The sequence below is a fragment of the Fukomys damarensis genome, unplaced genomic scaffold (genome assembly GCF_012274545.1).
Source record: "Fukomys damarensis isolate Sample0158 unplaced genomic scaffold, DMR_v1.0_HiC HiC_scaffold_39, whole genome shotgun sequence".
Taxonomy (NCBI): Eukaryota; Metazoa; Chordata; class Mammalia; order Rodentia; family Bathyergidae; genus Fukomys; species Fukomys damarensis.
Window position 1 is genome coordinate 14994543 of NW_022900951.1, and position 18244 is coordinate 15012786.

Genomic DNA, 18244 nt, shown 5'->3' on the forward strand with positions numbered 1-18244 from the left:
AAAAAAAAAAAAAAAAAAAAATCATCTCTCTTTTACTATCCGTAAGTCATCCTATCTAAATGAAGGCAAAACTGATTCAATTAGGATTGGTTCTTAAGAAGAGACCTTGGATTCTAACACAAGAGTTCAGCTAGGGGGCAGCTGGGTCTTCAGCTGCACCTGTGGTTTGGACCTCGGCCTCCCTCATCCTGAGCAGGCCCTGGATTGTAGGGAACACCAACCTTGGCTATTAAACCATTGGGAGACCACATAGAAAGCTGAGTAAGCCCATTTGTTAGTTGGTAACCTAATGACCAAAACAATCACGATACTAGCAACAAGCACTTTCTAAATATTATCTCATTTATAACTATAGGGAATGGGTACTATTACTATCTCCATTTCACAAATGATGAAACTAAGCCTGAAGAAATTAAGTGCTCTGCCATGGGTCAGAAGTGATAGAGTCAACATGTGATGATTCTGCTTCCAAATTGTGAGCTTGTGGCCTCGTGTGATGAAAGACAAGGCTTTAAGGCAGCTTACATTGGATGCATGTCATATTTATGCAAACAAGGTGGGAGATACGGTTAATACAGCTCCATCTGTGCCACAGCTCAAATAGGGCATGTGACTGAGGCAGCTGTTCTGACTTAAGGCATTTTAGTCTGAGGATATTTTGGTGCAAGAACAATTTGTCCCAGGATAATAAACAAACCAGCTGCCCACTTCTTTTTTGAAATTGCCAATTCTATTCCTCATTTCTCCCAGATCTCGGTCCAAGGACTGACAAATCAGAGATGTTCACCCCTGACAGGCTTATTACAACCTGAAACAGCCATTCTGGTGACCCTAATATGCACCCCTCCCTCACTGTAAGGCATCAAAAATAGCTGTGTCAAACAGCTGTGTCGACATGTGCTATTTCTGTCAAATCTGATTCCTCAAAGGATGACAACAATACTGACAGAGCTAGGCAGGTGAAACTCTAGGTTTGAGCTCTTTCTAGAACATGGAAAAATAAAAACATATTTTCATGGATGAAGAGCCCCAAACACATAAGGCTTCTGGATGATCCAGCTCACTCCTTTGATTTAACTCCTTTCCACCTGTTCTCTAACACCGTCAACCAGCCTTGAGTCCTACCTCCTTTACTTTATTTACCTACATCGAATCATTCCTGAAATAGCTATTTGGCGAAGAGCCCAGAGCTTCCCTTCTGGTATTGACAGTAAATAGCTAAGGCCATATGGCAGCAGTTTCTCATATTTACAGCAGTAGTTCACAACGAGGGGTAAGTTTATCCTCCTGAGGACATTTGTCAGTGTCTGGGGACATTTTTGGTTGTCAACACAGGGGGCAGGGCACAACTGGCTCTACAGGGTAGAAGCCAGGTAGATGCTGCTCTATATCCCACAATCTCACTTAACAGAATTATGGAGCCCCAGATGACAATTGTGCCTGAGATTCAGAAATCTTTATTTCAAGGCATCCCATTGTTTTTGTTTTTTTCTGGTACTAGGGATAGAATTCAGGTCCTTGCACTTGCGAAGCAGGCACCAGAACCACTGAGCTAAATCCCCAGCCCCCATTGTATTTTAAAAGCCTATACTTCTGAACAATCTGGCAGGCTGAGGCAGGAGGTTTGAAGTCTTGAGCCCAGCCTGGGCAACTTAGTGAGACCTTGTCTCAAAATAAAAAATTAAAAAGGGCTGGGGATGTAGCTTAATCGGAATGCCCTGTGTTCAATCCTTTGTACTGCAAAAAACAAAAACAAAGTCTAGACAAACCAATACCTCTGCCCCCAAACCTCAGGAGCCTGGAAAACCATTTGTTATGAACCTTCTCACAAATTTATTTGAATTAGTCTTGAAAAAATTGATATCCTAAAACAAGGGGAAAAAAGGCAAATTTTCTATGGAAGGAGAAAGCAAACTGTCAGAGTTTAAGTTTTTATAAAATGCAAAAGATATGTTAAGAAGCAGAAGGCAAAAATAGGTAAGCTTTTATGAGTAATGAGAAGGCCAGTCTTACGTAAGAAAGAAAATGTAATGGGTTTTAGCTCGAAATATCAGAATTAGTGAGTAAAAGAGGCATAGCAGCACACATTAGTGACATATATGGTAACCAATACTGGTCACAATTTGTCTTCTAGTATTTGATATATTCATGGGGATTTGGTTGCTGTCACAAGGCAGCCATATTGTGGGAAAGAAACATGAAAAGTGAAAAACAGGAAGGTTTAAAAGTTTGAACATGTGTACTATTGTAGATGTAATAAAAACAGATAGAGTCTTATGGACTATTTTAGGTACTGCTCTCACAGAAACAGCACAGTACTGATATCTTTTGGTGATATTTAAATTAGGATTTGAAACATTAAAGCTTTAGGCCATCACCAAGTCCCATTATAAAAAAATTAAATCTGAATAAAGGTTGTTTGAATATTTGCTGTAAAATAAATAAATTTGGATTAATAAGCTTTCTCTTTTATGAGGGAACCCCATTTTGATCTACTAGTCATATATCTAATTACTCAGTTTGCTTCGCAAAAATACCACTAAAAGATAAAACTAAACACTAGCTTGAAAAATACTATATTGAGACATACATACCATTCCCGCTTGCGTGTACTGAACAATCATGATTCACTAGCAGTGTGGTGGAGTTAGTGGAGTTACTACTTGACTGTAAGGAATTTGAAGAGCTGGATACTCCTTGGTTTACAGTCTGCTTCTTTAAACCATTAGTAGCAGTTTTACTCCAGTCTACAGCAGAATAAGCATTACAGAAAAACAGGGCGGTATGTTGAAGCTCAAATGCAAGAGAAAGATTACAGTGCAACAAGTTCTAGCAACTGATTTCTCACTCCAAGATCCTATAGAGAGGTCACACACATTTTACAGGTTGGTGTGATAAAAGGTACTTTCACTTAGACTATATACATTTGTTCTTCAAATGACTGCCCGGTTCAAAGTAACCTATATTCTCCTAAAACTAAAAGCCAAGATCATTTGATTGTGCCTATAAATATCCACTGAATTAGGTAGTAAATTCAGAGTCTCCCACTATCCTAACAAGAACAAGAATCAATTGTGTTGCAGTGTCTGATCGTTCTTGAATCCATACAAATAACTGACCTATGCGTACTGCCATTTCTCAAGTACAGAGTCTGGTTCCCCCAGACCCTGCAAAGGCAGTACTCAAGCAAAGGAATCCAGCCTCTTCAAATAGTATTTCTTTTGTCATATTTTCTTAAAAATGAGCTATATGCTCTACTACCAAAAGGGGATAGGTGAAAGTAACTTCAAAATAACCCAGTGGGTGTCAAAGTTTATATACAAAGTCTGGCCAGCTAACAAATAAAGCACCTGACAACCGGAACCTGTAGAGGGAGGGTTGAGTCAAGCTCTAAAAAGTTATAAAGGAAAATATTAAAAATTACTTTGAGAAATGAAACACATGTGCTCAGTAGGAAAGAAACTAAAAATTACACTGTTGCTTCTTTCAAGAAGCAGCCAGCACACTAACTGCTTACAAAATTCTCAGATATAAATAGATTTTAATTCAGTAGTTTTTTTTTTTTCTCCTGATGTTCACAATGTTTTCTGTTGTGTGGGCTCTGTTCACTGATTTTCAGATCCAGTGGTCCCTCAATATTATTGCCTTGGCTCTCAATTTATACATCTTTTCTCTGAGATTTCAGAGGAAGAGAAACAGTAAATCTTTACCAGAATTTTCAGCCAACCGTAACTTTCCACAACAAAGGTACCGCCTCCATTGCTTTCTGACATTCTCTTTTGCTACACAGTAGAAGATGAATATGAAAAATCCTAAAGGGGGAGAAAAGAACCATGACACAATGAATTCCAAATTAAGACCCGAATGTTATATGTTTACTTTGCATAAAAGATAAACTCTTTGGTAGCTAGGGCAAAATGAAATTTTACAAATTGAAGCTTTCTATGGAAAGGCATCCAGGTAATGCCTTCCCTTTTAATCTTTGTAAAACAAAGAATATTTTAAAAAGGAATGATGGTTTCACATTTCTGAAACTAAATTTACTGACTCTCTTCTCACATTTGATCCTTGGCCCTTCCCTGTCTTCCATTTACCCAGGATCCCAGCCATGACCTTGGCTCCTACCTCTCTCACCCTCTGGATTCAAAATGCATTTCTAAGTTCTGTTAAATGTCATCTTTGCCAGTCTCACATTCCTCTCTCCTGCTGTTCTGCTCACTGCTGGGCTCCTGGCTTGAGCCTTGCCCTACGTGCACCAAGCCTGAGGGTTGCACGGCAATGGGCACATCTACTACTTTCCTGCCTCCCTCCAAGATGCTCCAGGAAATTCTCCTCTATTGTCCTGGAAAAGAGCCAGCTGAAAACTTGAAAGGGCCCTTGGACTCCATCTCCTGCCCATCACTGTCCCTAGACAGATAGATAGATAGATAGATAGATAGTACCAATAAAATTTATTGGTACAATTTAGACTTTCTCATCTCTGCCACTCCCCAAGACTTTTGCCAATATTTGCTGAATGTATGGACAAATTCTGAGCTCTCTCTATCTCTCCCCTCCACACCTCATCTATCTACTTTTTTTTTTCAGTACTGGGTACTGAACCCACGGTCACTGCACTGAGCTACATTCACAGCCCTTTTGTATTTTGAGACAGGGTCTCCTTAAATCACTGAGTTGCCCAGGCTGGACTTGATCCTGCCTCACCTTCCTACAGTGCTAGGATCACAGGTGTGTACCACCATATCAGTTGTCTATTTTACAGTCATCATTTTAAAATACCACATTTGCTTCTAAAGGTACACATGTCCACCCTCAAGACTGATGTGTACATATTGCATACCTCTTCTCAAATTCCACCCTGGGAGGCCACCCTTGGTTGCATTAGGGGAGAAACAACACAGCCAGATTATGAATGAATGAATGAATGAATGAATCTATCTTCTTTAATCAACTCAAAAGCATTGTGAATTAGGTATTAATTCCCTTTTATAGAAAAAGTATTCATTCATACTCTAATGAAAAGATATTCTGGGGAAATGAAGAAAAAGAAGCAGGTTCACTTTCCACATTAAACACATGACGGTAGGTACCTAGCTTTAATGTTACTGAATAGTGTGATTTGGGTATATATGTATTTTTCTCTTAATGTGCCTATTTTAGTATGCCATTGTTGGCAAAACCCTTACAAATAATTTGCTTGGGGGGGGTTCTATTTAATACTATATAGTGCAACACCTACAATATACCAATTCAGGAACTTACACGTAAAAAATTAACAACCACATATATCCATCAAGCATTTTTCTGACCCCTCTTCTCTGGTATCAAACAAAATAAAAGACTAATGGCCAAATTTGGTATCTGAATTTCACCTCAGGGTGGGATTTCTTTGAATGTAACTAGGAGTGGGGGAGCACTAGGAGCTAAAAGCAACAGGAAGACAGGCACAGCAGAATGCAAAGAAAAGGCATCCCATACGAGGATGCGGATTCAAAGCAAGCCAAGGGACAGTGAATTATTGCCCATTGATTAATGTAAACCTATTGTTCATTAATATGAACCTATTAGCCTCCTTGGGCTTTTAATGCCAAAGCACTTACATTAAAAATTAACACTAGATAAGCCTTTTATAACACTGCTGTTTAGCAAGTTAGTAATTTGCTTTTCTAAATAATACAACTACAGTAAGAAGGTTCTAAAATGAAGTGGCCAACACACAGAGCCTGCACCCTGCTGCTACCAGGCCAGGTCTGCAATTTGTAAGGATTAACCCCTGGGAAATATTGTGCCATTTGTGTCTGGTTATTGCCTTCCTTTTCATTTATCATAGTCTCCAAACCAAACACTGGTGAGTCTGAACACTCATAGGGAAACTTATGCTATGTGTGTTTTATTGTATGGAGAATCTACTTCAAGAAATTAATTTAAAATATAAAAAGAAAGAACTAACTGAAGGAAGACTAACTGGATAATGATGGATACAAAGAAAGAGAAAAGCACTGTATCTTGAATTTAGTGAATACCTTTCTCCCAAGAATCTCCAAGCCCTTGCAACAAATATATCTTAGCCAGCACATAAGCCACTTTGCAAATACTCATTTAGCAGGGATTTTTATATTCAACTGGGATCATATTTATTGTTGTAGAGCTTACCTTGTAAGGTGTTAAAGATGGCAAAGAGATACATAAAAGTGACATTAACTGGTCCCCAGGCAAAGAAGGCAAAGCCCCAAGTAATTCCCAGTAAAAATGTAAGGCCAGCAATGCTCCTGAGGTCTTGAATACTAGTTTTTCGCTGGGCTCCCAATTGCTTCTTCTTTTTAATTCGACAGAGCTGAACCAGGACAACAATGAACATGCTGATATTCAGCAAAAATATCACACAGAAATATCCCACAACTGTAATATAGAATACTGCATTGCTATTGATCCAGCAGCTGGAATTTGGAGGGAAGAAAAATGGGGGAAAATAGATTACAATGATGAAATAATGTCCCAGAGGATATACTGAATGTATAACCTTTTACTGAAACATTTTCTATAAGAGAAAGAAAATGATAAAAACACTGTTCCATAAGGGAAAGAATCTAAGGGTTTATTTTAGAATATTTAAGTGATTACACATATTTTTAAAATGTATTTTTAACATTCTGGATTTCATCCAGGTAAATCCTAGTAATTCTATTCCATGAGTTTTTATTAATATAATTAATATAATTCTCCTTAATTCATATTCTTTCTCAAAATAGTTCCTCCGAATTTGTTACTTGACTTATAGTATGACATTTCCAACTAGCTTGTCTCATTACATATGATGGTGAGGGCTGTTGTCAAATATGACCAGTTTTATTAAGAAAAGAGCTGACATCAAAATGCTGATTAGGTCCTCTATTTCTTTGGAGAATTTAATTATCTAGTTCACGTCATATTGGTGTGGGGGAACTCTGTACTCACAAGTCATCTGGTGAGCCATTGGGGAATTTCCCATAGGATCCAAGCCCATAGTTGTTTAGGGATATAATCAAGACAGTTGTCACAACCACAGCTGGTACTCCTGGAAAATGGGAAACATTGGTCACACATACCTCTAACAACCAAAGGTGGTGAGAAGAAAGACTAGAGATCATTTTATTTTCTTCTTGTGGCATGGCAGAGGCTGGCTAGCTACTAAACCAGTTATTCTCCTTCTTTGGCACATGGCTGGAGGCTCCTAGCCTCCCTGGCATTCAGGTATGCATGGCCACATCACTAAGTTCTGGCCAGAGGGATACAGGCTGAAGTGATTTGCTTCACTCCAGATCTGCCTTATAGACACTATGAGATCCTCTGTTCTCTCTTTAGCCCCAAATACAGAGCAACCTTGAAAGCTCAGTTTGAGGCAGTTTTATCAACTTGGATCCTTGAATAACTGCAAAAGTAGAGACTCTTCCACTCCCTCTACTGGACTGCACATGAGTGAGAAATGATCTACTGAGACTTGAAGTCAGACTGAAGGCTCCTGTTATGACAGCTAGTGTTACTTAAGCAAGTCCTCAATTAATTATTTGGAACCTGGTGGATAAAGTCACCTTTGTTGGCTAATTTCTGGTTAGTGACTACCACTATGTTGGCTCTCTGAAGGGCCAACAAGTATTTCCACTTAGAGGAGACACAATGAGAAGGCCCCAAGAAAAGCCAGTTTAACATGGCTCTTGGCTGGGAAGGAGTGCTTCTCACACCTCCATGCTATCTCCTACTTTCCCCATGCCATCCAACTCATACTGTACGCACAGACCAACCACCAGCCAGTGTCGAGGCTCAGAGAAATAAAAGACAATTCCTTTTCACAGATTGCCTGGGGCACCGCGTACAACCCAATGTAATACTTCATTTAATTCTTTTGTATTTGTATTTTCTGATGATATTGGTATGTAATAACTTCCTAAGAGGTATTTTTCTAAAAAGAAAATACTGTCAAGCTGGGAGTGTAGCTCAGTGGTAGCAGTCTTGCCTCACATATGCCAAAGCCCTAGGTTCAATCCCCAGAGACTTTCAGGAAGATGGCAGGCCAGTAAGCAGCAACAAATCAGCCTCTCCAAGATTTGGAACCCAGACACTGGAAAATAATAACTTGGGGAAGGAAAGAAGGAGAGAGGTGGACCTCAGAGACAGAGAAATTCAAGAGACAGAGCATAATGCAGAAAAAGAAAGGGGCAACCTGCACTTTCTTGTCAGTTCTTGGCTTTTGGGATGAAAAAGGGAGACTGAATCTACAGAGACAAAGTGAAAGCAGGCAACTCCAGAGACCTCCAGGGAGAAATGCACCAGTGGAACAGAGCAGTGGATACTGTGCGCTACAACAGTGAGCCTGGGACTCAGAGCAGCCACAGTAGGGTTTTCAGTTAAACTTAGAGCTCCAGTGTTAAACTACCACAGTGATGGGAGCTGTCCATGACAAGAGAAACCCAGTGTTATAAGCTAAAGGACTCGAGCTCCAAACCCACGACCAGTCATAAGGTTCAGCCAGAACTTATATAGATTTAAGAGACCCAGAAATAATACCATGCCCTAATCCTACTGCCAGCTTGCTGGGATTATCCAGCATGGATCTGGGCTCTGACTACCTCCTTTGTCTATCCACAAGAATAGAATCACACCTTGAATTTGAAACTGCCACAAAAAAATTGACCCCAGAAGATAACTACAGCTTTGAAATCACAGAGACTCTTCTTAATTTTTTTCTTTTGGGTCTTGTTCTTATCCTTCCTCTTTTTTCTCTTCCACTTCTTCCTCCTTGCCCTCCCCTCCTCTCCTCCTTCTCCTTCTTCTTGATAGTCATTAAGTATAGAGCTCATTAAATGTATATTTCTTTATATTTTACATACAAAAATAAGAAGACAAACTTATTAACATGAGCACCAAGTCAATCACTCAGGAATCCAGGGAACTTTGTGCTGAGAGGCATTTGTACTTGGCTTTTCTTTCAATGAAAAATAAATGTCTATGTGCTGTCAGCTTGGTATTTCCTTAAACGCTGTAAAAAGCACTGACTCTCAAAGCTAGCTGACTATCTTAATCACCTCCAGAGTTTATAAAAAAAGGCACCAATGTTTGTATAACAGGTAGAACTGATTGGGATAAGCTGAGCCCTGGGCTTCTAGAACTATTCCACAGTCACAAAAGCCATCCTCTGCTGAGGGACTCTCCATGCCTGGATTTCAATGCATAATTGTTACTTTAAGCATTAGATAGATGAATCTCCCCTGATTAAAAAAAATAAATATCTTTTTTGGGGGCTATGGGGAAATCGAACTCAGGACCTTGCACTTGTGAGGCAGGCAGTGGAATCACTAAGCTAAATCCCTGGCCCTAAAAAATAAATATCCTAATAGGAAAAGACTTCATGAACAAATCCTCAGTAGCACGGGAACTAGCAGAAAGAATCAACAACTGGGATCTCATCTTATTAAAAAGCTTCTGCACTGCAAAAGAAACCATCAACAGAACCAAGAGACAACCTACAATGTGGGAAAAACTTTTTACCAGCTGCTCCTCAGACAAAGGACGATTATCTAAAATATATAAGGAACTCAACCAGCCCCCCGCAAAATGTAAAGACCCAATTCTAAAGTGGGCATCTGAAGTGAACAGACATTTCTCAGACAAAGAAATAAAAGCAGCAAGTAAATATATGAAAAAGTGCTCCACATCACTGGTCATTCGAGAGATGCAGATGAAAACAACCCTGAGATTCCACCTTACCCCACAAAGAATGGCTGCTATCAAGAAATCAATCAATAACAAATGTTGGCACGGTTGTGGGGAGAAAGGAACCCTTCTCCATTGTTGGTGGGAGTGCAGACTGGTGCAACCACTATGGAAGTCAATATGGAGATACCTCAAAGAACTAGGATTAGAGGTTCCATTTGACCCAGCCATCCCTCTGTTGGGTATCTTTCCAAAAGGAGTGAAAGAATCATACCACAGTGATATATGCGCACCCATGTTTATAGCGGCACAGTTTGTAATAGGTAAAACTTTGGAACAGCCCTTCTGCCCATCAATTGGAAACTGGATAAGGAAGATGTGGTTTTTCTATAAAATGGAATACTACTCAGCCATAAAGAATGAGAAAGTAGATTCATTCATAGTTAAATGGGTACATTTTGAGGATATACTTCTAAGTGAAATAAATAAGGCACACATATGCAAATACCGAATAGTTTCTCTGGTGTGAAAAACTAAAATAGTACTCAAGATCCTAATGGGACAATTAGCAAATAGGAAGAAAAGGACCAAAGGTGTAGGGACAGTGAGAAGGATAGGGAAGGGGGAATAAGGGAAAAGATAAATATCTTAGGGGATATTATTTTATTCACCATTTCCAGGCACACAGCAGGTGCTATATTTCAGAATTAACAATTCAGAAGCTTTATATACTTCTTTTATATCTCAATCACTATAGTGGATTGACTAATGGTCAACTTGTAATGCCCTGCTGAACTGAATCAGCATGGTCTAAGTGTGGAGGATCCATCTGAAGATTGTTACCAATAGCCATAAAAAGAGAAATGGGAAGGAAGATGTTGGCCTGTTGATTTTCTAGGAGAAGCTTGCTGAGGATGGTTTTCCTGATGCAAACTAGGCTGTTCTCATCGGAGGAGGAGCTTGGGGCTTCATGTCACTGGGAATGGCTGCTGTTTTCATCAGGGGTTCTGATCTTTACCGTGAGTATCACTTCCTGGCTCCAATGTGGATCCCTCAGCTTGGTGGCACAAATCCTTCATCTCATGACCACAGATTTTCTGGCTTCCACCACTGGCCTTTGGGCCTTCTAGATGCAGATCCTCAAAACAGACAAGCACGAGACATTGCCGTGGGCTCTAGGCCACTGGCTGGACTCGAGGAGGACATTGTCTTGGACTCTGATCCTTTAGCTGGATTTGTGTGGGAAACTGCTGGGATCCAGGCCCTCAACTGAATATTTTGGGCTTCTAGTGTGCGGTTAATCTCTTGCACTCCTTTGAATTTGACTCTATGGGTAATTATCATAAAATAACCTTGTAAGTAATGGGTCCTTTATTTAACGTATTCCCTTGCCTAACCCTGATGACTACAATAATCACTCTAGCAGTTTATGAACACAAGATTTCAAAAGATATTTATAGGGAAAAGGAATAAAGCAGTTGGGCTAATGTTTAAGACGAAATAAAAATCTTCTATAAACATTTAAAACAGGGCTGGGGATTTAGCTCAGTGGTTCCACCGTCTGCCTCACAAGTGCAAGGACCCGAGTTCAATCCCTGGTACCAAAAACAAAATAAATAAATAAAAAATAAAATAAACACACACACACACACACACACACACACACACACAAATAGATTAGGGCTGGGAATTTAGCCCAGTGGTTCCTCCGCCTGCTTTGCAAGCGTAAGGTTCCAAGTTCAATTCCCGTACCAAAAATAAAAAATAAAAATAAATAAATAAATAGATTAAAAGGTGAAAGAGAATATACAAAAGCATTCAATATTTAGCAGTTGATATTCAACAAGCTTCCAAATATTCTTCACATTCTTACACTTAGAAGCAAAGTAACCCTAAACAACTAGTTCTTCAGCTAATAGCCATAAGCACAGCCATAAGTTTTCTTTAGAAACAAAATTACAGATTATTCTTGATAATAACAGCTTAGTTTTCAAAATTCAAGTGCATAAAATTTTAGTACAATGATGATAATTTTTCCACATAATTGTATTTAAAAATAAAAGATGGTTTCTGGTTAAAATATTTGGTATCATCCACTGTTGTGTCCTTTCAGTTGTGATGTAGGAGCTTCTCAGCAGTCCCACATGATAAAACAACTATTCTGACACCTTTTCATACAATATATGTTAATTTAAGGAAATCTCATTAATAATAGACTTCCTTTCTAGAGCTAGATTCATAGATAAGATTTCATATATCAAAGCTCCACAAGTATTAGATAAATTTTAATTAAGTTAGTATCTTGGACTATGAAACTTTGGTTTTCTTAAAATCAGCATTGGCTGTTGGATGGTAGGTTTATCACCAAAAAATGCTGCTTCATTCTCTGGTTGGGAATCTCTTCTGATACATCAAGGAATATTCCTTCTGAAACTGCTTTCATTTTCTTCTTTTCTCCTTTAGAGATAAACTTTTGTTTTTAATGATATTCCCTAAAAGTTCTGCAATGGCAGTTTGGGAGATAGAAACATTTGTTCATCAAACTTCCGCACATCTGTTTACAGTAAGCATTAAGTTGGCAAAGGAGCAATGAGTCCATCTCCAGGACTTTTAATATGGCCACTTTTTAAGTAGTCAGGTTGTTTCTCCATGGCAATGTGTAAGTATGAGGGCGCTTGAAGGGTTTCCTGATGATGATCCATGAGGAAGGAGACCAGTCTTGCGGCAAGAAGCTCATCAAGCTCCACCTCTTCGGCACAGTATAGCAAACACTGAGATAAAGCGTGGATCATCAGTGCCCTTGTATCTGTTGCATCATGTAGTCTGGGCATATTAACATTTTGACTCATTAGTGAAATTGTGCGCATTAAAAGTTGAAGCTTTCTATGGTTTGGTGGGAAAAGTAATAATAAACTACATAGCTGTAGTACATAGATGGCAACTCTGTCCAAATGAGGCTGCAGCAAACTTTGTGTGCCAGTCAACAGCAAACGCTGGAGATAAAGAGTATTCTGAAAACTCTATCGTACTTTTACACACTCTTTTATTGATTGTGATACTATCCTTTCCGAGTTCACTTTTCATAGTTCTTTGCACACTTGTGCTACCTTGCCCAAGGTTTGGTTTCATGATAATTTCAGCCACTTGTGTATTGACACAACTATTCCATCTTGTACTACTTCTTAAAAAGCAAACTCTAAGATCTACAAAGCTGTTTGGGCTTGCAGTCCCCATAACATGACTCTTCTTGGTCTTCAACAAAGTAGAAGTTCTCTTAAAGCCACCACCACAGAGTTGCTTGTGAATACTTCCCTCTGAGTGAAGATTCAATAGAGGTTTCTGTTTGGGCTTTGACTCTAAAAATTGTTCACTATTTTGTTGTTTTGTATTCAGAATGGATTGACTGAAGGCACTGGACACCTTTTTACTTGAATAGCCTGGCATATCTTACATTTCCTTCCAAAGAGGAGCACCTTGGTTTGATGTTAGAGAAAAGAACATACAAACTACTTAAGCCTATCAAATTGTGATAGTTTCCTACCATTATATCATCAGCACTGACTCTTCTGCTTCTTAAATTAACTAGCTGCATTTTCTTAGCACATCTTTCTTGAAATCTTTGATCCACTTTATCTGTTGTCTCTCATTTGAAACTGATTCTTCTTTGTTTTTGTTTCCATGAAGCAGACTAAGAAGAAGACACTCAGGAATTCAAAGTGATTGAGTGAGGGATTTTTAAAGACTGTGGATCATCTTAGATTTGATATATCCCACTGGGTCTATCTGAAATTGTGATATAGCCACACACACAACCAAAATAGCTCATATTACTCATCTGTAAGTAGAGGTTCAGGGAGATCAAGAAAATAATCTACAATTGTTCTAAATACATCTTGCTCAAATTCAACGTAAGTTGAATTACTCATATCATTACTTCTTGACCAGTTTGCTAGGCACTTCATGGCAGATAATACCCAGTGAGGAAGGTAACCTGATTTGTCTTGTAGTATAACTACTCCATGCCTATTTGTGCTGGCCATGTTTTATATCACATATTGAGGAATTACTTGGTTTGGGTTTATGAGTTCTTCTAGGGATGGCACACACAAAATGGTTTTCAGGTAGATCAGAATAACATATCTGCAGACTTCGTCAACATCTTCCTGGCTTATTTCTCTACACTCTCCTAAGTTTTCTTATCTTCTCTGATTACACGATTTACTTTCTCTGTAGTTTCCTGACAGAAATGTAATCTATGCTTTTTGGGAATTCTGTGAGACAAGTTTCATATTTAAAAACATTATCTTTATCTTTAGAAAAAAATGTCGATGCTGTTTTTTCTCAATTCTGGGTGCCTTTGTGGAAGTGTTTTACATGAGGAAGTTGCAGGAAATTTGAAAAGCTGATTACTGTCATCAAGATTTTCTGTCCTCCATCTGCCTTCAATATCTTCAATTACATGAGTTTTAAGAAATTTTCAAAATAGTTGAATACTATGTTGCCTTGTAACTTCAGGACTAAAATTGCTATTATTTCTTAAATAAAACCTGCTGTAAAGCAGTTGCCATAATTTTTTAAGTGTTTCCTCAGGGGCATTACAACTAGGAAAGATGTGGTCACTTCATTCCACAGCTTGGTGGCCCAGTAGGGCCCAGGAACACCCCCACACACATGGGCTGTCAGTGTGCTGCGGCATCCATGGCAGTGGAGGGGACAACTGGGGATACGGCTCTGGCGACCTCTTCTTTTTTAAGTTCTCTATTTTTTCCTCTTCTCCCTTTTAACTTTCTTACTTTAGGGTAAAATTGCATTACTGAGTGGATATTTACTATATGTAATTTGCTGATTTGCCCTAGATTTTGTTTTATAACTATAAATCTTGTACATATGGTTAAAAGTGGCAAATTATTAGTTATCACAGTTTATCATTTTCCAGTCTATTTGATGTTACCATTATTGCTAATTATACTACTTTAGACAAGATGGCATAATTGCTGTTATCAATTGATCTTACTTTTATGCCAATACTTAGATTGTTGAGGGTACATAAACAATATTATAGTCCAGTACCAATGAACTTGGTGCTATAGCAAACAGGCTGCAACCTTTCATCCTTAATAAACAGAAGAGGCAGGATCCTGGGACAGACTCACAGGCCAAGAGCCAGCTGCCCCTAGAAGACATCTCTGCAAAGTAGTCATTTCCTAAAGAGGTCTTGATACTAGTAATCTATCTATCACAAGCAATTTACAAGCATCAATGCAGAAAACAAATAAACAAACAAACAAAAAGTCCAATACCCCTTCACAATAAAAATCCTACAGACAATTGGAATAGAAGGTCTTTATCTCAATTTATGACAAACCAACAGTCAACATCATACTAAATGGTCAAAAACTGAAAGACTTCACTCTAAAGTCAGGAACAAGACAGGGATGTCCACTATCACCACTCCTGTTCAATATACTTCTGGAAAAATTACCTAGAGCAATTAGACAAGAGAGAGGAATAAAAGAAACATGGACAGGAAAGGAAGAAATTAAATCATCATTAATTGTGGATGACATGATACTTTACATAGAAGCCTCCAAAGACTCCACCAAAAGGCTCTTAGAATGAACCAAATTCAGTAGTGTATCAGGATACAAAGTCAACAATCAAAATTCAAAAGAACTCCTGTACAAAATGAGAAATTAAGGAAGCAACATATTTCACAATAGAATCAAGAAAAATGAAATACTTAGGAATCAATCTAACAAGTGAAAGACTTTTACATTGAAAAGTACAGTACTCTGAAAAAGGAGATCAAAGAAGCTATCAGAAAATGGAAAGCTATCTCTTGTTCTTGGATAGGCAGAATGAATAAGTGAAAATCGTCATACTCTCAAAAATGTTATACAGATTTAATGCAATCCCAATCAAAATACCTACAGCATACTTCACAGAAGTTGAGAAGACAATCTTAAAATTCATATGAAACCATAAAAGACCCAGAATAGCAAAAGCAATACTGGGCATTAAGGGCAAGACAGAGCGCATCACAATTCTTGATTTGAAGTTATATTGCTACCGTGATAAAAACAGCATAGTATTGGCACACACGCACACACACAAAAAGACCAGACCTGAGGATTAATGGAACAAAGTAGAAGATACAGCACACTCAGATACCCTATTTTTAACAAAGGAACCAAACACTTTCACTAGAAGATAGCCTCTTTAACAAATGGTGCCAGGAAAACTGGCTTTCCACATACCAAAGACTGAACCTAGACCCATACACCTAGACCCTTCACCATGCACTAAACTAAAATCAATATGGATCAAATATCTGAAAATTAAAACAGAAACACTTAATCTTCTGGTAGAAAGAATAGGTAATATTCTTGAAGACACAGGTGTAAGGAAAGGCTTTATGAACAAAATCCCGATCACACAAGAAATATTGCAAAGGATCAACAATTCTTATCACATCAAATTCAAAAGCTTTTGCACAACGAAAGAAACCACTAGCAGAGTGAAAAGACAACCCACAGGATGGGAAAAGATTTTGACCAGCTACTTAAAGTAATAATACCTAGTACACATAAGGAACTCAAAAAAATCAGACACCCTCAAATTTGAAGACCCAATCCAAACATGGACGTCTGAAATGAATAGACATTTCTTAGATGAAGAAGTACAAACAGCCAATAAATATATGAAAAAAATGTTCAATATCACTGGTCATTCAGAAAATGCAAATTAAAATAGCACTGAGATTCCATCTTACTCCAAAAAGAAGGACTATCATCAAGAAATCAACCAATAACAAATGCTGGTGAGGCAGTAGGGAAAAGGGAATCCTTGTCCATTGTTGGTGGGAGTGTAAACTGGTACAACCACTATGGAAATCAGTGTGGAGATTCCTCAAAAAACTAAAACTTGGGGTTCCATTTGACTCAGCTATTCCTTTTCCAGCCATCTTCCTGAAAGAGTTAAAAGCATCATACCACAGTGATATATGCATACTGATGTTTATAATAGCACAATTTAGAAAAGCTAAATCTTGGAAGCAGCTCCAATTCTCATTATCAGATGAATGGATAAAGAAACTATGATATTTATATATAACAGTACTCAGCCATAAAAAAGGAGAAACTTGAGTCATTTGTAGTTAAATGGATGCACCTCAAGACCATAATTGTAATTGAAATAAATAAGACATAAAAGTTTAAATATCTCAATGTTTCTCTTGTATGAAAACCCTAAGGGTAAATGAGGAGCAAAATAAAGAATAGATATTAGGAAGTAGGAAGAAAATGTTCAAATGGGATGGGGGATAAAAGAGGGAGGAGGGGGGAAGGGAAGGAAAGGAAAAAGGATTTTTAAAAAGAGAATGAAAGAAAGGCTCTCTAAATGAGGAGGGGAAGAAGAGTTGAAGGGAAGGGAGGAAAATGAAAAAAAATTAAGGTATATTATGTACAGGTACAAACTTCTTACAGTGAATGTGAGCATTATGTATGGCAAATATGTACTAATAAAAATGTTTTTCCAAAGGGAATCTATGCTCAATACCTGAACAGTGCCTTATATTTCTGGGACAAGTGAGAGGAAAGATACTGTCCTATTGCTCTTCACAAACATATGATGACAGGGTAACATGGCAAGAGTGAGCAAAGGGGTTGCAAGCCTGTGGCATAGGGACTATTTATTTATCCAGAAGAGGAGGAAGTAGGGGATGATGCTGTCTGGAATACTGTGGAACGGACATGTAGAACAGTTGTTTTCCAGCCTTGTGGATTGGGAGTATCATCATTTGGAGCTACTTTCTTCCCCTGGTGTTGCCAATAACTGACCTACTAACTTCATTGGCCTATCTTTAATGAGGTGATTTCTGTGAAAATGCATTGGAATATAAAATATTATATTTGTGTATATAGCTAAAGGATTCCTTCGCAGAAAAGGCATCAGCTTATTGTTACTTCTGCCTGAGAGAACAAAACAAAGACTACTGATAAGTGCCACCAGGAAGCCAACTGAATATAATGGAAAAATAGAACTGTAGAGTTTGGAAAATGGTCATTGGCTGCCTTATAAGGAAATGAGCTCACCAACCATGGAAGTGTTCAAGCAGTGGTTGGATTATTTATTCCAGGCTAATCATGTCAAATTGAGGAGGCACCTACACTGAAGGAAGAAGCCTACAGATCTTTGGGAAATCTAAGGCTCTGTGACCTACCACTAACAGGTCACATGATCTGAAATATGCCAACATGGTGGCGATGTTACATTGGTTTACACGCACATTCACTCACTCTGCCCTTCTGAGAATCCCTTCCTCATACATGTCTCTTATGTCTGGAAGGTTCAAATTAGAATGAGGCTAGCTGAGAGCTCAGGTACTGAGAGTTTGGCCTCATTTTACCACATTAAGCTAACAATTTATTGAGTTCTTTCTGGTACCTTCTGTGCTAGCCCTGATTCTAGTTAATGGAGATACAAAGAGGATTCACGGCCCAACCTCAGTGTTATGTTCCTACAAAAAAAAAACAAAAAAAAAAAACAAAAAAAAAAA

General features: G+C 38.4%; 1 protein-coding gene and 1 pseudogene across 2 annotated transcripts in view; both read right to left on the reverse strand.

Moving 5' to 3' along the window:
* Adgrg2 (adhesion G protein-coupled receptor G2) overlaps positions 1-18244 on the reverse strand; it is a 96171-nt gene that overhangs the window by 2212 nt on the left and 75715 nt on the right. For both annotated transcript variants that reach the window (XM_033760426.1, XM_033760425.1), the window contains 4 exons: positions 6955-7054; positions 6154-6437; positions 3711-3812; positions 2595-2747 (listed from right to left, as the gene is read on the reverse strand). In XM_033760426.1, the coding sequence (XP_033616317.1) occupies positions 2595-2747; positions 3711-3812; positions 6154-6437; positions 6955-7054 (639 nt within the window). The remainder of the gene's footprint in view (positions 1-2594; positions 2748-3710; positions 3813-6153; positions 6438-6954; positions 7055-18244) is intronic.
* LOC104875921 lies at positions 11982-18016 on the reverse strand (annotated as a pseudogene).